This window comes from Halichoerus grypus, chromosome X (genome assembly GCF_964656455.1).
Source record: "Halichoerus grypus chromosome X, mHalGry1.hap1.1, whole genome shotgun sequence".
Lineage (NCBI taxonomy): Eukaryota > Metazoa > Chordata > Mammalia > Carnivora > Phocidae > Halichoerus > Halichoerus grypus.
Window position 1 is genome coordinate 91,970,730 of NC_135727.1, and position 22,258 is coordinate 91,992,987.

General features: G+C 36.3%; 1 protein-coding gene across 2 annotated transcripts in view; it reads right to left on the reverse strand.

The window, feature by feature from the left end:
- Positions 1 to 894: 894 nt before the first annotated feature.
- RP2 (RP2 activator of ARL3 GTPase) overlaps positions 895 to 22,258 on the reverse strand; it is a 52,581-nt gene continuing 31,217 nt past the window's right edge. The window contains exons 4-6 of one of the 2 annotated variants that reach the window (XM_078064901.1): positions 5,233 to 5,318; positions 3,360 to 3,468; positions 895 to 2,290 (exon numbers count right to left, since the gene is read on the reverse strand). In XM_078064901.1, coding sequence (XP_077921027.1) covers positions 3,385 to 3,468; positions 5,233 to 5,318 — 170 coding nt within the window. In that variant the 3' untranslated portion in view covers positions 895 to 2,290; positions 3,360 to 3,384. Of the gene's footprint in view, positions 3,469 to 5,232; positions 5,319 to 22,258 lie in introns of both variants that reach the window. The other variant, XM_078064900.1, reaches the window with a different exon arrangement.

The following is a 22,258-nucleotide window of genomic DNA, read 5'->3' on the forward strand; positions in this document are numbered from 1 at the left end:
CCCAGGACCCCGGGATCATGACCTGAGCCGAAGGCAGACACTTAACCAACTGAGCCACCCAGGTGCCCAGGAAGTAATTTTTCTTTTTCTTTTTTTTTTTTTTTTAAGAATTTATTTATTTATTTGACAGAGAGAGACACAGCGAGAGAGGGAGCACAAGCAGGGGGAGTGGGAGAGGGAGAAGCAAGCTTCCTGCCGAGCAGGGAGCCCGATGCGGGGCTCGATCCCAGGACCCTGGGATCATGACCTGAGCCGAAGGCAGATGCTTAACGACTGAGCCACCCAGGCGCCCCCAGGAAGTAATTTTTCAATTGTCTTGTACATTTCTATTTCCCCTTCATGCTCTAAATGTACATGGAGATGCTTCATACATAGAAAAAATAACGAATGTTATTTAAAAACTAACCAATCTGTAGTTTCAGTATTTCTGATTTTATTGAAAAAACTAACCAATCTGCAGTTTCAGTACTTTTGATTTATGAGCTAGGAGAGGGAGAGGTTGAGTACAAATGGCTGGTTAATTTGGTAAATAAGGTCCATTTGTATAAACCTGCAAGAAATTATACCATAAACAATTCATTGTTTTCTTAAATATGGAAGAGAGAAATGCCTAATCTTAGTATTCAATCATAATAAAATGTATCTTTCAACAAAGGAAGCATTATATTGGAAATTCCTAAGATATAAACAAATTTTCTACTTCCTTTGCATTTCTCTAGAGTGCTTTGTACACACACACACACACACACACACAGGGCACACAGCTCACGTCTCATTAACATATGACAGAGATTAGAACCATCTATTTTACTTTTATCATTAAAAAATTTGTGCCATGATCAAATCTTGGCACATATATGAGTAGCTGTATGTTATAGAAGCGCACCTCAAAAATTAGTGTTAAGCCATTTTCATTTTATTTTTTTTTAAAGTAACTCTACCCGCCCAGCGTGGGGCTTGAACTCACGACCCTGAGATCAAGCGTCGCATGCTCTACCAACTGAGTCAGCCAGGCACCCCAGCCATTTTTGTTTTAACAACATTTATTACAAATCACGTTTTATAAACACTAGATAAATTACATACAAAAGCTAGACAGAAATATACAGAAGCAAAAACAGCAGTACTAATAACACAAGAGAAATAAGCTAGTATAATGTTTAAACATGTATAACTTAATAAAATTACTAATTTTTCCTTGCTAATAAATGTTCATGAGTTAAAAGGCTATTAAAAAATGAAATGTAGTATAATTACTATCAACATTTGTTATTATAGAAACAACAACCATAGCACTACTTATTTTTAAAAATCTTTTCCAACATTCAGAGGCCAAATGACTGTCCTTAAAGACAAATTAAGCTTGGGTAAAAGCTCTTACCCAACTGAAGAATATAAAATTTTAGGCTTTGGTTAATAGATACTAAATTTAGTGGGTATTTTAAAATTAACATCTCCCTTATATGTTATATTCCTGAGTTTTTTGCTAAGATACTATAGATAAAGAACTCAGTTTACAGCTTTGTGTACCGTATTTATTTTTAAAAAACAAAAGGTACTATAATTACTTTAAGTGTGAATAATGGGATTTAATAATGTAATCACAATCAGAAGAATAAGTTTAATTTAGCTTAACCGTGGGAAAAATCAATGCCCTCTGACTACTAGTTGCAAAGCTTATTTGTAAATTATGATTATAATTATGTTAACCCTGTCACCAAGTTTTATTTGCATCTCATGAAATCATTCTGATTTAAAGAAGAGGTTGAGAATGTAGTATAGAATGCTCTTACAAAAGACTGAAATGATACAATGCTAATGGTTAGCACGAGGCCAGACACAGGGTAGGTAGTCAATTTTACTTATTAAAGTGAAAAGTCTTTGAATGTATTATTTCGGAACATCAACACACAGTTCAATATAGTAGTTATAAATTAATCTGATATATTCAAAAGCAGTTTACACATGAAAATACATTTTTAGTAACAATCATAAGAGGGATTTTTATAAGTGGCTATTTTCAGTCTTGGTTTTACCAAAATAGATTTAAATCTAAGGTTCCTTTTAAAAATAGACCTATGAAAGCTAATTTCCTATTAGCTGCTATATACGATGTACATGGAAGGTTCAGTCCCTTCTCTCCAGATCACCCAATCAACATCTTCTGAACTGATTACTTTAGCTTACAACAAACTCCTCACAACCGGGTTTCCCCTGGAGAATGAAGCAGCGTATCTGGGGCCTGGGTCCAAGGATGTGGATTTTTGAACAAGTAGCTCTCCCCTGCCTCCTGGTAAATAATTACAGTCAGGTTGATTTGGGAAATAATGCTTAAAGCAGCCAAAAACAGTTTCATCATGCTTGAACACTGCTTGATAAATTAGGTGTATCTGATGAAAATCAAATCTCTCTAGTTTTTTTTTTTAAATAATCTGCATAGCTTATCATCACGATTAAGCATTTCATACCTAAATTCACAAGATTTTGTTCTAATTCTCCTGATAAACCACAAGAGCTAGTGATCTCACCTTTCAGAAAGCTGCCGGTGGTCGGGCTTCTATACGTTTAGCCTTGGCCTTGCATATGCCTTTCCTTACCAGGAAGTACAAGGCTAGCAGTTGCGCTCAAAAACTAAACGGTGTAGAATTTATTCACATAATCCTACTACTCACAAAGTAGTCTTGAAACAGCTACACCAACATCAGTTAGTAGAGTTAATTGCAAAACTGGTTATCAAACCCCTATTAATTAAAAAAATGCGATTTACAAAGTACTATATCAATTCTGCGTACAAAATCTCACTTGCCACATTAAGCAATTATTTAACTGGCTATGTATACATGAAAAAAATGTGCTGAGGTTCATTCTAATTGATCAACTAGTAATGAATCTCTAAATTAAAAAAGAAAAGAAGCAATGGAATGTATTCTCAAACAATATGGAGCACTGAGGAAAGTTTAAATTCTTAGAGATTTGAAAGGATATTTAATTATGATTAAAATCATGAACTGCTAGCCACTTCTATATTCTAGTAACGATATCATAAGCAGAGAAACAAAACCACAACCTTACTGAAGTAGGTTAAATAGTTTTTAAGCTGATTAAAACTACTGAATTTAAAATGAACTTTTTTTTTTTCTTTTTTTTTGGTAGGCTCCATGCCCAACACGGGGCTTGAACTCCCAACCCTGAGATCAAGAGTCCTATGCTCTACCGACTGAGCCAACCAGATGCCCCAAAACAATTCTGAACCTGAAGTAAATGATGTAGTATTCAACAGTTTACTAAAAAATAAACATTAACAGTTTTATCATTAGTGAAAACCGTTGCTAATACACAAATTAAAAAGGGCTTAATACCAAGTCCTTGGTTCCACATTGCACTTCATATTCCCATCTGTATGTCAGCAAAGTTGTAGAAGCTGTCTACATCTGCAGATGCTGTCTCCTTGCTTTCTGATACAAACATCTATTTTAAATATAAAAGAAGCAAAAAATAAATACCAGTAATCCCCAAATTCCAAAGCCCATGTTGTCTACAGAACAGTCACAAGCTTGCTATTAGAAGAAATTCAAGTACACATTTATATAATATTTAATCAGTATTCTGCAGAATCCATACAATATAGTTTCAGTAGCTATAATGTAAATTGAGCTCTTTTAAAAGCACTTATGATATAATTAAGGTCTTCGCTTTCATAATACTTCAGTTGTACTTTATCACACTTGGAATTTTACTGTTTTTTAAATATACAAGAGTCAGTATTATGAAAGCTACTGAATAGAGGTTTATTTAAAGAATTCTTAGTTTCTTCTATTTCCTAATAACAATCTCAATAGGCTGGGAAGCAAGACTTGAGATTATCATTTTTAAAGCTGCTAAAGATATATTACTAATTTTAAATGAACTATCTGCTAAACATAAGTAAAGCAGTACTCAGCAGAACCCTCCAAAAATCGTTTTTACAAATGTCAGCCAGGAATTAGAGGAGACCTGGGCTCTATTCTAGCTTTATCATAAACTAGCTGTATGATGCTGACAATTCATTCAGTAAATCTCTGTGGGCTCACTTTCCACACCTGCAAAATGAGAACACTGGAATTAGATAATCTTTGACTCCTCATTCAGATCTAAAACCTCCAAATCATATAACCATTTTCTCTTTGCTTCCTTTTCTATTCAACCTAATCATATTTGCCCTTCCCCTTAGTACTGTTGTGATGGTAAAATGAGACAAAAGACAAAGTACTTTAAATTATGCAAATTCAAGAAACTATTAGCCAAATCAGACAATAAAACCAAAAATTTTATCTCAGATATTTATCAAAAAATTATTAGTTATATCTATACTCATTTAGTACTCTTATATGTTTGGTTTTTAAGTTATATTAATTAAGTCTGAAATTCTTAGATACACCAACCTCATCAACATATCTAGAAACTACCTACATGTAACGACTTCTAGATATAGCTCAAATTCATCGTTTCTTTTTTTTTTTTTTTTTTTTTTTTTTTAATGGGCTCTGTGCTGGGCTCGAACCCACCACCGTGAGATCAAGACCTGAACCGAGATCAAGAATTGGACACTCAACCAGCTGAGCCACCCAGGTGCCCCCAAATTCAATGTTTGATGAAGCATTACTGAAACAAATAAAAATGAACAGTGGGCAACAGGATCATCCGTCTAAAGTATATAATCTTAGAAATATAACATTTTTCAACGTATCACTAGTTTTCAAAAAAGGAAGGACTTAAAGAGACATTTAATGAGACTTTTTACTTTAGAAACTCATGTATTATTGATGGTTTTTAAATTAGTAGATTCTTGGGACGCCTGGGGTGGCTCAGTTGGTTAAGTGTCTGCCTTCGGCTCAGGTCATGATCCCAGGGTCCTGGGATCGAGCCCCACATCGGGCTCCTTGCTTAGCGGGGAAGCCTGCTTCTCCTTCTGCTTGCCATTCTCCCTGCTTGTGTTCTCTCTCTCTGACAAATAAATAAAAAAAAATCTTTAAATTAGTAGATTCTTATTTTGTAAATTTTTAAGCAGTTAAAATTTTAATTTGGCAAGGAAAGACCAAAGCTTAGCTCCCAATTGTTTACCACAGATTCTAAAAATCATGGTCTGTTCTTTTTAATTCCAAGCAACAACGGGGATAAAAGTACTATTTAATTGTAAGGAAAAGGAAATGACATGAAAGGTCTGATTGAAATAGAAATAATAAAATCTTGTACCTTGGTCCCATTGAATATCTCATTGACAATAAGCTGGCATCCTTCTACAGCTCCATCTCCATTAAACTCCAAGGCAATAACAGGACCTATAACCAAACACAAGAAGTGTTGTCTGAATATGACTACAAATCATTTATTTATTTATCTATTTATTTATTTAGAGGAAGTGTGGGGAAGGGGCAGAAGGAGAGGGAGAATCTTAAGCAGGCTCCACACCCAGCACGGAGCCCGATGTGGGGCTCGATCTCACAATCTTGAGATCATAACCTGAGCTGAAATCAAGAGTCGGATGCTTAACCGACTGAGCCACCCAGGTGCCCCCAAACCTATTTTAGAATTTATCTTTTTATTCTTTATATTGTAAAGAATCTCCAGCCTCTTCCTTGGGGGGTAAGAGAAGAAGAAGTAGTAGACAGATGAGACACATCACCTTAGCTACTTCTTCCAACTGTAATCATAAAACAAATTAACACAGTCTCATCTTATTATGATGGGTAGCTTCACTGTTATTACAGGACTATGGTCACATTTTTAAGTGTTGTAAATAGTCTGACTTTTCTGGATTTCATTCGTTAAAAACCATAAAAAGTCGACTCATTTAGCAGTACAAAAAAATAGTTGATAAGATGACAAATAAGATCAAAAGCAATTCAAGTCACCCCAAGTAGGTTTTGCCAGGCAGCCAGTCTTGCTTCCAATTCTCCTACTTATCAGCCAAGTTCTGGGCCACCAATAATGAAGCTAAGCCAAGCAGGAATTGAAGCCAGGCACCAGAAGTAATGACCATCTGAAAGGAGTTTTCTTGAATGTGCCTTAAAACTACATTCTAGAACCAAAGACCAAGTTTTTATTCTCTGAAGAGAATATTTGTGCCTCCTTTCCCATACATTAATTTGAATACTTCTAAACCTCCTGTACTTGAAATTCAAGTGTAAAGGTTTATGATTAAGTTTGGCTTGGATTTAAATACAGCATTGGCAACTGCTGGTGCCAAACTGTGGGCAAACGTGGCCATAAGTTAGCCCAGCAAAATACGTCCTTCACTTCAATTACTATTATTCAGTTATCACTATATTCCTTAACAGATTTTCTTTTTAACTTATAAAGTAGTGGATATGTCCTAACCTGTAGAAAATTATAAATTTCTTGAAAAAAGACCTAAACCCATTAAACAAACATGGAGCAACAGAGACTAAGAAGTACTAAGCAATGAAGTACTAAGGTGAATGTAGGCATGTGCCATATGACAAGACACAAGAACAAGGGAGAAGACCATGCTACACTGCGCACCGAAAGACCTGAGGGCCTGTGATTTAATATAAACAACAAATACAGAAAAGGCATGATACGTAACAGTAAACTGTACAATGAGATACAGAGAACAAAGTATGAGTTTTTCAGGATCACAGTGTACAGATCAAGACAGGCGCTATATAAAGAAGATAACCACGGAACATTTTCTCAGAAAAATGCATGATTCTCTGTCTGGGCCAAGAAATGGGTAAGATTAACCTGGAATATCTTGTTGAGCCAAAAAGCAAGGAGGCTATCAAAGGCCAATACAGTTGTACCAAAAGGACACAGGAGCCAGCTTGAAGGGGCTCCCAATGGCCAAAGATGAGACACTGACATCAGAAGGAATAATGACTGCAATTTATTAAAACATACTGAATATATAAAAAGTCATGAGCTCAAAATGATGTTTAGAAGAGAGAAACAAAATTCACTGGACGCCAATGTAGGTTGCTAATGCATCAATTCATTACTGTGAAAACTGATCATTATTTTCCCTTTATTTATTCTGCTTTTCTGTTATGAAGCATATTTCAAGTTAACCAAACGGCTCTGGTATACAAGAGGAGTTCTGTTAACATCCATTAACATATGCAGAGGTAGTGACATGGTTAGAAAATGATCACTTTGCAACTCCTAATAAAATAATTGGATCCTGGGGCGACTGGGTGGCTCAGTTGGGAAAGCATCTGCCTTCGGCTCAGGTCATGATCCTGGGACCCTAGGATTGAGCCCTGCATCAGGCTCCCTGCTCAGTGAAGAACCTGCTTCTCCCTCTCCCTCTGCCTCTCCCCCGCCCCCCGCTCGTGTGCTCTCTCTCTCTCTCTCTCTCTAATAAATAAAATCTTTAAAAAAATAATTGGATCCAGGCAATAATCATCAATGGTTTTAGCATCCCACAGAGAAGACTGACAGGAAACCCTATGATGAAAAGCTAAGACCGAGATCACCTAAACCTATTGATCAATCAACTAAAGGTTCAACAAACATTATAAGCCTTCTCATTTAATACTATAGGAAATAGTAACACCAAAAAAGTAACTAAACCTGAGTTTAAGAAGGCTTTGCTCTAACTTCTGATCTATAAGAACTCTAGAGGAACAAGTGAAACAAACCCATGCATACTACAGGACGACTGACCAGGTTTTTGTGTTTTGTTTTTTTTTTTACAAGAGAAAGGCATGCAACAAAAAGGGGGGGATGACAGACCACCTGTTTCTGGTTAAGAGTGATACAAGGTAACAAAACTACACACAGTGAGTGGGCCAATTTTCGATCTGGATCAAATTAACTGAAAAATACAGAAAGAATGTTTTCAGATTTGAGGAAAATGTGAATATGGACTGGGTATTAGATGATATTAAGGAATTGTTGTTAATCATGATAGATGTGATATTATATTGTGGTTACTTAAGAAAACATCCGTCTTTAATTTGGTTTTAAGATACACACAAATACTTAGGAATGAATAACAGCACATATCAAAATTTGATTAAAATATTTCAGCAAAAAGGAGATTATAGATTACTTTTTGAAGTATGGCAGGAAGTTGATAAAACTGGGGGAGAGGTACACATGAGGTCATTGTGCTTTCTACTTTTGAATAGTGATAATACATTTGGAAATTTGCAAAAAAGAGTTTTAAAAAGCATATTAAACCAAATAAATATTGAATTAAAAAGAAAAAGTTGAGGGGTGCCTGGGTGGCTCAGTTAAACATCTGCCTTCGGCTCAGGTCAAGATCCTAGGGTCCTAGGATCGAGCCCCATGTCAGGCTCTCTGCTTGGCAGGGAGCCTGCTTCTCCCTCCCTCACTTCCCTGTTTATGCTCTCTTTCAAATAAAAAAATAAAATTAAAAAAAATAAAAAAATACACAAGGGACAGAAGACTAAGACTGGAATTAAAAAAAAAAGAAAAAGTTGATAATAAAAGTAGCGTTTCCAGTTTTTACGAGAGTGGAAAGTTTAAATTAAGGTAAAATAGAGCATGCTTTTATTCAGAATCACTACAAGGAAATACAATAGATACATTGTTTAAAGTCAAACATTTATTACTGAAAGTTCCTGTATTCTATAAAGAGAACATAAGCTAGAATTCAGGAACACAATTTTGGTGGAATTACCCATGCATGTAACTTGGTTGACAGTCGTCTTTTTTGTTTGTTTGTTTGTTTAAGTAAGCTCTGTGCTCCATGTGGGGCTTAAACTCAGGACCCCGAGATCAAGAGTTGCATGTTCTACCAACTGAGCCAGCCAGGTGCCCCAACTTGGTTGATATTCTTTAAATAGAATATGATGAACTTCCAGGAAGTGACCTAATAATCTATCAACAAAGAAACGCCAACAAAAAAGGTAGACTGGTACATCAGTTTTGATTAACATGTTGTGGATAATTCTAAATTAAAAAAAAAAAAAAAAAACCCCTACAATGCTGACAATGCACTTTTTAAGCAGTCCTACTTGTATAATGATGCTGACTACAATTACTGTGATTATTTCAAGCTTAACTATGAGGTCAATAAGGATCACTGGTTAACTTTTTAAAAAGTATTTTAGTGTGAACATCTTATCAAATAGTTTGCAGTAGCTTTGGGGCACCTGCACCCCAATGTTTATAGCATCAATGTTCACAATAGCCAAAATACAGAAAGAACCCAGATGTCCATCAAGAGATGAATGGATAAAGAAGATGTGGTATGGAATATTACTCAGCCATCAAAACGAATGAAATCCTGCCATTTCCTACGATGTGATTGGAACTAGAGGGTACTATGCTAAGTGAAATAAGTCAGAGAAAGACAAATACCATATGATTTCACTCATATGTGGAATTTAAGAAACAAAACAGATGAACATAGAGGAAGGGAAGGAAAAAGAAAATAAGATAAAAACAGAGGGGGAGGCAAACCATAAACGACTCTTAACTATAGGGAACAAACAGGGTTGCTGGAGGGGCGGTGGGTGGGGGGATGGAGTAACTGGGTGATGGGCATTAAGGAGGGCACTTAATGGAATGAGCACTGGGTATTACATGCAACCCATGAATCACTAAATTCTACTCCTTAAACTAATACACTATATGTTAACTAAATTGAATTTAAATTAAAAAAAAATCTAAATATTTGAGCTGTCATGAAAAACTGAGATTTTGAAGCAAACAAAAAAGATTCCTGGAAGTCCTAATACCCTCCTTCTATGTTGTTAAATGTGACCTTGGAATAAGTCGCTAGCATGTCTTTTTTTTTTTTTAAAGATTTTATTTATTTGACAGAGAAAGACACAGCTAGAGAGGGAACACAGGCAGGGGGAGTGGGATAGGGAGAAGCAGATTCCCCACTGAGCAGGGAGCCTGATGCGGGGCTCGATCCCAGGACCCTAGGATCATGACCTGAGCCAAAGGCAGATGCTTAATGACTGAGCCACCTAGGCACCCCTATTATGTCTTAATTAGATTACAGCAACAGCCTCCCAGGTGGTCTCTCTGCTTCCCCCTTAGTAAGAGTTACATTTTAAAGGGACCATGACATTCCTCTGCTCTAAAACCTCCAGTAAAATATGACCTATATTTTTATTTTTAATTATTCTAAAAATAACTGAGTTTTTCAGATTTTTATTTTCATTGAAGTATAGTTGACATACAGTATTTTATTAGTTTCAGGTATACAAAATAGTGATTCAACAATTATATACATTATAAAATGCTCACCATAATAAGTGTAGTTACCATCTATCACCTTATGAAGTTATTACAATATTATTGACTATAGTCCCTATGCTGTACTGCTTTTCATCCCTGTGACTTAATTATTTTATAACGGGAAGTTTGTACCTCTTTATCCCCTTAAGAATAACAATTTATTTTATTTTTTTTAAAGATTTATTTTTTTTGAGAGAGAGAGAGCGAGCGAGTGCAGGAGTGGGGGGAGGGACAGAGGGAGAGGGAGAGCATCTCAAGCAGACTCCCTGCTAAGCATGGAGCCTGACGCAGGGCTCGATCTCACAACCCTTAGACCATGACCTGAGCTGAATGAAATCAAAAGTTGGATGCTCAACTGACTGAGCCACCCAGGTGCCCCCAAAATAACAGATAGTTTAAAGCATTAACAAAGCTATACAAATTAACAAGGTATTTAGGTGTTTATAGCATATATAATAGTAAAATATATAACAACGATACAGGAATGGGAGGGAAGACTTGAGAATATAATGTTATTAAGTCCTTATATACAACAGGTAAAGTGTTATTCTTAGAAGATGTATTTGAATTATTTAAACATACATACTGTAAAACCTAAGGTGACCGTTAAATAAGTTTTAGAAAAAGTAGTATAAATAATAATAGAGGAGATTAAATGGAATCATAAAAAATGCCCAATTAAACAGAAGAAGAGGTAACAAGAAACAAAGAACAAATGGACTAAAAAGCAGCTAGCAAGATGGTAGATGTTCGTCAAGGCATATCATAATCAAATTCACAAAATACACAAAGAATCCTGAAAATAGCAAGCAAGGGAAAAAAGCCCTTAACCTACAAGGGAAGACAGATCAGGTTCACAGCAGACCTGTCTATAGAAACTTAGCAGGCCAGAAGAGAGTAGCAGGAAATATTCAACATGCTGAATGGTAAAAAAAAAAAAAAAAAAAAAATGCAGCCAAGAATTCTTTATCCAGCAAGGCTGTCATTCAGAATAGGAGACATAAAGCTTCCCAAACAAAAACTAAAGGAGTTCATGACCACCAAACCAACCCTGTGATAAATTTTATGGGGGGACTCTTTGAGTGGAGGGAAAAAACCCCAAAGCAACAAAGACCAGGACCAGAGAACAACACCAGAAACACCAACTCTACAGGTAACACAATGACACTAAATTCATATCTTTCAATAATCACTCTGAATGCAAATGGACTAAATGGTCCAATCAAAAGACACAGGGCATCAGAATAGATAGAAAAACAAGATCCATCTATATGCTGCCTACAAGAGACTCACTTTAGACCCAAAGACACCTGCAGATGGAAAGTGAGGAGATGGAGAACCATCTATCATGCTAATGGACGTCAAAAGAAAGCTGGAGTAGCCATACTTATATCAAACTAGATTTTAAAACAAAGATAGTAACAAGATATGAAGAAAGGCATTATACCATAATTAAGGGGTCTAATCAAGAAGATCTAACAATTGTAAATATTTATATCCCCAACTTGAGGGCACCCAAATATATAAATCAATTAATAATAAACATAAACTCCTTGATAATAATACAATAATAGTAGGGAACTTTAATAGCCTACGTACAGCAATGGACAGATCATCTAAGCAGGAAATCAACAAGGAAACAATGGCTTTGAATGACACACTGGACCTGGACTTAACAGACATATTCAGAACATTCATCCTAAAGCAGCAGAATAAACATTATTTTCGAGTGCACATGGAACATTCTCCTGAATAGATCACCTACTGGGTCACAAATCAGCCCTCAACAAGTACAAAAAGGGGCACCAGTCAGTTAAACATCTGACTCTTGATTTCAGCTCAGATCATGATCTCAGAGTCATGAGATCTAGCCCCGCACCAGGCTCCACACTGAGCATGGAGCCTGCTTAAGATTCTCTCTCTCTCCCTCTGTCCCCTCCCCTGCTCATGCGAGCACACACGCTCTCTCTCTCAAAAAAAAAAAAAAAAGTACAAAAAGATCGAGATCATACCATGCATATTTTAAGACCACAATGCTATGAAACTTGAAGTCAATCACAAAAAAAATTTGGAAAAACCTCAAATACATGGAAGTTAAAGAATATCCTACTAAAGAATGAATGGGTTAACCAGAAAATTAAAGAAGAAATTAAAAAAATACATGGAAGCAGATGAAAATGAAAACACAATAGACCAAAACCTTTGGGATGCAGCAACGCAGTCCTAAGAGGGAAGTATATTGCAATACATGCCTACCTCAAGAAACAAGAAAAGTCTCAAATGCACAACCTAACCTTAAACCTAAAGGAGCTAGAAAAGGAATAGCAAATAAAGCCTAAAGCCAGCATTAGAAGCGAAATAATAAAGATTAGAGCAGAAATAAATGATATAGTAACAAAAAAATCAGTAGAATGGATTAATGAAACCAAGAGCTGGTTATTTGAAAGAATTAATAAAATTGATAAACCCCTAGCTAGACTTATTAAAAAGAAAACAGAAAGGACCCAAATAGATAAAATCATGAATGAAAGAGGAGAGATCACAAGCAACACCACAGAAATACAAACAATTATAAGAGAATACTATGAAAGATTATGTGCCAATAAACTGGGCAACCTGGAAGAAATGGACAAATTCCTAGAAACTTATAAACTACCAAAACTGAAACAGGAAAACATAGAAAATTTGGACAGACCAAAATCAGCAAAGAAATTGAAGCAGTAATCAAAAATCTCCCAACAAACAAGAGTCCTGGGCCAGATGGCTTCCCAGGAGAATTCTGCCAGATATTTAAAGAAGAGCTAATACCTATTCTTCTCAAACTGTTCCAAAAAATAGAAATGGAAGGAAAACTTCCAAACTTATTTTATGAAGCCAGATTACCTTGATTCCAAAACCAGACAAAGACCCCACTAAAAACGAAAATTACAGGCCAATATCCCTGATGAACGTGGATGTGAGAATTTTCAATAAAATACTAGATTTGCTAGTACATTAAAAGAATCATTCACCATGATCAAGTGGGATTTATTCCAGGTCTGCAGGGTGGTTCAACATTCACAAATCAATCAACATGATACACAAAATTAATCAAAGAAAGGATAAGAACCGTATGATCCTGTCAGTAGATGCAGAAAAAGCATTTGACAAAATACACCATCCTTTCTTGATAAAGTCCCTCAACAAAGTAGGGATAGATGGAACATACCTCAAAATCATAAAGGCCATATACGAAAGACCCACAGCTAACATCATCCTCAATAGGGAAAAACTAAGAGTCTCCCCTGCGTCAGGAACAAGACAAGGATGTTCACTCTACCATTACTATTTAACATAGTACTGGAAGTCAGCCTCAGCAATCAGACAACAAAAAGAAATGAGAGGCATCCAAATCGGCAAGGAAGAAGTCAAACTTTGACTATTTGCAGATGACATGATACTCTGTAAAAAACCCAGAAGATTCCACCAGGAAATTGCTAGAACTAATACATGAATTTAGAAAAGCTGAAGGACAGAAAAATCAGTGTGCAAAAATCTGTTGCATTTCTTTTTTATTTATTTATATGTTTATTTAAATTCAATTAACGTATAATGTATTATTGGTTTCAGAGGTAGAGGTCAATTTTAACTCTTACAGTTAGACCTATTATCGATTTTGAATTAATTATTTGTGTATGTATGAAGGGTCTAAATCCACCTTTTTACATTTGGCTATCCAAATGACCTAGCACCATTTGTAGAAAAGACAATCCTTCCCTCACTGAATTGCCTACACAGCCTTGTAAAAAATCAATTTACCATAAATAAAAAGATTTCTGAACACTCAATTCTGTTCCATTGATCAATATGTCTATCCTTATGTCAGTACCACACTCTCTTAATTACTGTAGCTTTATAGTACATTTTAAAATTGGAAGGTATAAGTCCCCCAGTTTTGTCTTTCAAGATTGTTTTTACTATGCTGGGAACCAGGCTTGCATGCCTGGACCAACTCCCACTTGTTCATGGTGTAGAATTATTTTTATATATTAAAATATTTGGCAATATTCTGTTAAAAAAAAAGAAATCTGTTGCATTTCTATACACCAATAATGAAGCAGCAGAAAAAGAAATCAAGGAATTGATCCCATTTGCTATTGCATCAAAAACAATAAGATACCTGGGAATAGACCTGACTAAAAGCAAAAGATCTGTACTCTGAAAACTATAAACACTTATGAAGGAAATTGAAGAAGATATAAAGAAATGGAAAAGCGTTCCATGCTCATGGACTGGAAGAACAAACATTGTTAAAATGTCTGTACTACCCAAAGCAATCTACACATTTAATGCATTCCCTATCAAAATCCCACCAGCATTTTTCACAGAGCTAGAACAAACATTCCTAAAATTTGTATAGAACCACAAAAGACCCAAATAGCCAAAGCAATTCTGAAAAAGAAAAACAAAACTGGAGGCATCACAATTCCGGATTTCAAGCTATATCACAAAGCTGTAGTCATCAAGACAGTATGGTACTGGCACAAAAACAGACACATAGATCAATGGAGCAGAACAGAGAACCCAGAAATGGGCCCATAACTATATGGTCAACTAATCTTTGACAAAGTAGGAAAGAACATCCAATGGAAAAAAGACAGTCTGTTCAACAAATGGTGCTGGGAAAACTGGACAGCAACATGCAAGAGAATGAAACTGGACCACTTTCTTACACCATACACAAAAATAAATTCAAAACAGATGAAAGACCTAAATGTAAGACAGGAAACCATCAAAATCCTAGAAGAAAACACAGGTAGAAACCTCTTTGACCTTGGCCATAGCAACTTCTTACTAGACATGTTACCAGAGGCAAGGGAAACAAAAGCAAAAATGAACTATTGGGACTTCAAGATAAAAAGCTTCTGAACAGTGAAGGAAACAATCAACAAACTAAATGGCAGCCTATGGAATGGGAGAAAATATTTGCAAACAACATATCTGATAAAGGGTTGGTATCCAAAATCTATAAAGAACTTATCAAACTCAACACCCAAAAAACAAATAGTCCAGTTAAGAAATGGGCAGAAGACATGAATAGACACTTATCCAAAGAAGACATCCAGATGGCTAATAGACACATGAAAAGAAGCTCAACATCACTAATCATCAGGGAAATACAAATGAAAACCACGATGAGATACCACCTCACACGAGAAACAACAGGTACTGGTGGGGATGCAGAGAAAGGGGAACCCTCTGGCACTGCTGGGAATGCAAACTGGTGCAGCCACTCTGGAAAACAGTATGGAGGTTCCTTAAAATGTTAAGAATAGAATTACCCTATGATCCAGCATTTGCACTACTAGGTATTTACCCAAAGGATACAAAAATACAGATTTGAAGGGATACATACACTCTGATGTTTATAGTAGCATTATCAATAATAGCCAAACTATGGAGAGAGCCCAAATGTCCAACAACCGATGAATGGATAAAGAAGATGTGGTATATGTATACAATGGAATATTACTCAGCCATCAAAAATGAAATCTTGGGCGCCTGGGTGGCTCAGTTGGTTGGGCGACTGCCTTCGGCTCGGGTCATGATCCTGGAGTCCCTGGATCGAGTCCCGCATCGGGCTCCCTGCTCGTCAGGGAGTCTGCTTCTCCCTCTGACCCTCCCCCCTCTCATGTGCTCTCTCTCATTCTCTCTCTCTCAAATAAATGAATAAGATCTTTAAAAAAAAAAAAATGAAATCTTGCCATGTGCAATGATGTGGATGGAGCTAGAGTATATTTTGCTAAGTGAAGTAAGTCAGTCAGAGAAAGACAAATGCCATATGATCTCATTCATGTGGGGTTTAAGAAAGAAAACAGATGAAAAGGGGTGCCTGGGTGGCTCATTCGTTAAGCGTCTGCCTTTGGCTCAGGTCATGATCCCAGGGTCCTGGGATTGAGCCCCACATCGGGCGCCCTGCTCAGCAGGAAGCCTGCTTCTCCCTCTCCTACTCCCCCTGCTTGTGTTACCTCTCTCACTGTGTCCCTTTCTGTCAAATAAATAAAATCTTAAAAAAAAAAAGAAAACAGATGAACATACAGGAAGGGGGGAAAAAGGAGAGAGGGAAACAAACCATAAAAGACTCTTAACAATAGAGAAAAACTGAGGGTTGACGGAGAGAGGTGGGTGGGGGATGAGCCAGATGGGTGATGGGGTATTAAAGAGGGCACTTGTTGTGATGAGCACTGGGTGTTGCATATAAGTGATGAATCACTGATTTCTACCCCAGAAACCAATATTGCACTGTATGTTAACTAAAATTTAAATTAAAAAAAGATGGCAGATGTTGGTCCAAGTATATCCATCTCTTTTAATGTGAATGGTCTAAACACAACTGTTAAAAGACAGAGATTGTCAGACTGAATTGAAAAGGAAGAACCAAGTATATGCTATCTACAAAAACTCACTTTAAAATTAAAATTTTTTTTAATGGAGAATTTTTTAAATTAAAAAAATTGTGTGTGTGTGTGTGTGTGTGTGTGTGTGTGTGTGTGTGTACGCGCAAGACAGAGAGAGAGGAGGAGGAGTAGGAGTAGAGGGAGACAGAGAGAATCTTAAGCAGGCTCTACACCGAGCATGGAGCCTGACGTGGGGATCGATATCATGACCCTCAGATCACAACCTGAGCTGAAATCAAGACTTAAGAGGCTTAACCGGCTGAGCCACCCAAGCACCCCCAAAAACCACTTTAGATATACAGACATCAATAAATTAAAAGAACAGGGATAAGGATATATGATGAGACACTAAAGAACCAAATGAAAGCTGGAGTAGCTATATTTTAGACAAAGTAGATTTCAGAACAAGGAAGATTATCAGAGACCAAGAGGGACATTACATAATGAAAAAGGATTCTCTAAGAAGACGTAACAATCCTAAATGTGTATGCATCTAACAACAGAGTTTGACAGTTTACAAGACAAAATCTAATAGGATCTGACAAGAGAAACAGACAAATCCAGTTAACGTTGGAAACTTCAACACTCTTCTTTCATTAATTCACAGAAGTAGGCAGAAAATCAGTAAAGACGTAGATGAACTGACTAGCACTATGAATCAAATTGACCTAGGGGACATTTACAGAATATTCCACCAAACAACAAAAACAAAAAAACAGATTATACATTCTTCTTGCATGCAAATAAAATATTCACCAACATGGGCTATATCTAATTAAAGAAAATAGAAATCATACAATGTGTGTTTTGGGGCTATAACAGCTTTAATTTAGAAATAACAGAAATACATCTGGACAATGTCCAAATGTTTGGAAATTAAACAGTATACATCTAAATCAATGAATCAAGTAAAAAGTCTCAAGGGAAACTAAAAAATATTCTGAACGACATCAGGGGTCAACACACATTTTCTGTAAAGGGCCAGATAGGAAATATTTTAGGCTTTGTGGGCCATATGGTGTCTATCACAACTAATCAACTATGCTGTTGTAGTACAAACAGCAAAACATGATAGATAAAAGAAAAGATCCAATAAAACTTCACTTATAAAACATACCATGAACCATATTTTGCCAAAGCCTGAATTAAATAAAAATACATGTCAAAATATGCAGGATGCAGTTAAAGCAGTGCTTAAAGGAAAATTTTTAACATTGAATACATATACAGTTGATCCTCATTATTCACAGATCCCTTATCTGCAAATGTGCCAACTTGGTAAAATTTATCTGTAACCCCAAAATGAATACGTGGTCTTTTCATGGTCATTCACAGAGAAACACAGAACAGCAAAAATTTGAGTTGCCTGACATACACATTCCTAGGTGAAGTTGAACAAAGTGATCCTCTGCCTTCTTGTTTCAGCCCTCATACTGTGAACAAGCATCCTTTTCAGTTTTAGTGCCACATTTTCCACATTTTGTGGGTTTTGTTAGTGGTTTTGCTGTTTAAAATGGCCCCCCAAACATAGTGCAAAAATGCTGTCTAATGTTCCTAAGTTTAGGAAGGCTGTGATATGCCTTTCAGAGAAAATACCTGTTAGATAAGCTTCATTCAGGCAAGAATTATAGGGCTGTTGGCTCTGAGTTCAATGTTAATGAATCAATAATATATACTGAATAAGATGTCTTTAAACAGAAACAAACAGGCATGCCTGGGTGGCTCAGTCGGTTAAGCATCCGACTCTTGGTTTTGGCTCAGGTCATAGACCCGAGTCAGGCTCTGTGCTCAGTGCAGAGTCAACCTGAGGTACCTTCCCCTTCTCTTTCCCTTCCCCTCTGCTCTTCCCGTCCCCCCCACCCCTGCAGCTCTTGCGTGTGGGCTCTATCTCTCTAAAATAAGTAAATAAATAAATAGAATCTTTAAAAAAAAAGAAAATAAATAAACAGAAACAAACATACAAAAGATTATGTATGGATTGATTGAGAAAAATGTTATGACCAGAGACTTGCAGGAACTTAACCCCATATTTCTCCTAGGAGCAGGAGCTCAGTACTCATTAATTCAGTGTTCACAGTGACTTTACAGAATATAACTACTGTGAATAATGAAAAGCAACTGTATTAGGAAAGAAGAAATACCTAAAATCAGTAACCTAATCTTAAATCTAAAGAAACTAGAGAAAGAAAAGCAAATCAAATGTAAAACAAGTAAAGGAAGGAATAATAATTAGTTCAGCAGAAAAGAATAAAATTGAAAAGAGAAAAACAATAGAGAAAATCAATGAAACAAAGAGGTGCTTCTTTGAAATTATCAATAAAACAATAAACCTTTATCCAAGCTGATAGGAGAGGGAGAGGACTCAAATTACCAATAGCAGGAATATTAGTGGGACATCACTACTGATCCCACAGATTTTAGTAGGAATAAAGAAATACTATAAACAACTCTATGTCCATAAATTTGGTAACTTAAATGAAATGAAACCATTTCCTAAAAGACAAAAACTATCAAAATTTGGAGCGCCTGGGTGGCTCAGTCGTTAAGTGTCTGCCTTCAGCTCAGGTCATGATCCCAGGGTCCTGGGATCGAGCCCCGCATTGGGCTCCCTGCTCAGCGGGAAGCCTGCTTCTCCCTCTCCCACTCCCCCTGCTTGTGTTCCCTCTCTTGCTGTATCTCTCTCTGTCAAGTAAATAAATAAAATCTTTAAAAAAAAAACTATCAAAATTCATTCAAAAAGAAAGCCCTAAGTGCCCTGTAAGTAAATAATTTAATAAGTAAATTAAACATACAGCTAAAAATCTCCCCAAATCTCCAGGCCCAGATGGTTTCATTGGTGAATTCTACCACACATTTAAAGAAGAAATGATACCTATTCTCTAAAATTTATTCAAGATCACAGAAGAGAAAGGATACATCCCAACTCATTTTATGGGGCCAGCATTACCCTAATATCAAAGCCAGACAAAGATATGATGAGAAAACTATAGACCAATGTCCCTCATGAACAAAGATGCAAAAATCTTCAATAGAATATTGGCAAATTGAATTTGGCAATATATTAAAGAGGTAATATATTATGATCAAGGGGTTCATCTCAGGAATACAAGGCTGGTTCAACATTCAAAATTAACAAGTCATTTCACCAGATTTAAAAAACATATTATCTCAATAAATTCAGAAAAAAACATTCAACAAAATTCAGCACCCATGCATAATAAAAACTCAACAAACTAGGGACAGAATGAAACTTCCTTAGCCTAATAAAAGGTATCTATGAGAATCCTATAACCAACATCATTCTTTACAGTGAGACTGAACACTTTATGGTGAGATTGAATTCTGAAATCAGTAACAGTGCAAGAATGTCCTCTCCTCACTATTCTCTACAACATGATAGTGGAAATCCTATCCAGTGTAACAATGCCAAAAAACAAACAAACAAAAGAAATAAATAAATAAAAGCCATGTCAAAATGACAGAGGAACCAACCTAAAAGAATTTTCAATGGCTAAAACTGGAACAATTTGATAGTACTGGATTATAACCCAAAGAATAAAATGCATATTCATGAGTCTCTACTGATAGAAATGATTGAGTAAGTAAACAGGGGAGAAGGGCAAAATATTTCTTAACAGAAGAATTCCAAATAATGTGAGCAGATACTACCCTCTCCAGGAGGTGTAGCTTAATTCTCCTTGCCTTGAGTGTAAGCTGGTCTTAGTGACTCAACTTCCAAAGAACGAAGTATGAGAAGGAAAAAGCAGGAACTTTACAGTGTTTGGGAAACCTGGCAGATAACACCTGAACCAAGCCACTAAGGTCAATGCCCCAGTGATAAGTCATGTTGATATCCTGTACCCCTGGATGTGATGTGATGAGGGGGGGCATTTCACCTCTTCCCCCAAAACCTCAATCTAATCAGAGAAACCCAAATTGAGGTACATTCTACAAAACAACTTATCAGTACTGTGAAAGTATTTCAAGGTCATGAAAAACAAGGAAAGACTAAGGAAGTATCACAGATTAGAGGAGACTAAAGAGACATGACAACTGAATGCAATGTGGGATTTTAAATTGAATTCTGGAACAGAAAAAGGACATAACTGGAAAAACTGGTAAAATCTGAATAAAGACTATAGTTTAAGTTAATAGTATTTTACCAGTGTAAATTTCTTAGTTTTGATAAATGTATCATATACTAACATTAGGGGATGCTGGATAAAGGGTATATGGAGGTTCTCTGTACTACCTTTGCAATTCTTCTGTAAAACTAAAACTAAAATTATTCCAATAATAATATAAAATTATTCCAATATAAAACATTTATTTAAAAAAAACAACTGAGGGGCACCTGGCTGGCTCAGTCGATAGAGCATGTAACTCTTCATGTTGGGGTCATGAGTTCAAGCCCCATGTTGGGCCTAGAGCTTAAAAAAAACATGGGGCACCTGGGTGGCTCAGTCGGTTAGGCATCCAACTCTTGGTTTTGGCTCAGGTAATGATCTCATGGGTCATGAGATGGAACCCTGCATTGGGCACTGCACTCAGCGGGGAGTTTGCTTGAGATTTTCTCCCTCTGTCCCTCCTCCCACTGGCATGTGCACACTCTCTCTTCTAAAATGAATAAATAAATCTTTAAAAAACACAACTGAATGGGAGAACATATTTGTAAATCTTATATCCGGTAAGGGGTTAATATTCAAAATATATAAAGAACTCATATAACTCAACAGGAAAAAAAAACACCAAACAATCTGATTAAAAAATGGGCAGAGGGGGTGTCTGGGTGGCTCAGTCAGTTAAGTGTCTGACTCTTGATCTCGGCTCAGGTCTTGATCTCATGGTCGTGAGTTTGAGCCCCGTGTTGGGCTCCATGGAGCCCACTTAAGATAAATGGGTAGAAGACATGAACAGACATTTTTCCAAAGAAGACATACAGATAGACAACAGGTATATGAAAAGGTACTCAACATCACTAATCATCAGGGAAATGAAAATCAAAACCATGATGAGATTGATCATCTCACATCTGTTAGAATGGCTATCATCAAAAAGATAAGAAACAACAAATGTTGGCAAGGATGTGGAAAAAAGGGAAACCTTGTGCGTTCTGGGTAGGAATGTAAATTGGTGCGTCCAGTATGGAAAACAGTATGGAAGTTCCTCAAGAAATTAAAAATAGAACTAAAGTATGATCCAGCAATTCCACTTCTGGGTATCTATCTGAAGAAAATGAAAACACTAACCTGAAAAGATCTATGTACTCTCATGATCACTGCAGCATTATTTACAGTAGCCAAGATATGGAAACAACCATTGATGTCCGTGAATGGATAATGAAAATGTGGCATATTTACACACACAGACAATGGAATATTACTCAACCATAAAAAGAAAACTTTTCCATTTGCAACAACATGGATGGACCTTGAAGGCATAATGCTAGGTGAAATAAGTCACAGAAAGATAAATCCCATATGATGTCATTTATATGTGGAATCTGAAAAAACAAAAACAAAAAACCCTAAACTTATAGGTAACAGAAACTTATAGGTAACTTATAGAGAACCTAAACTTGTAAGTACCTTATAGAGAAC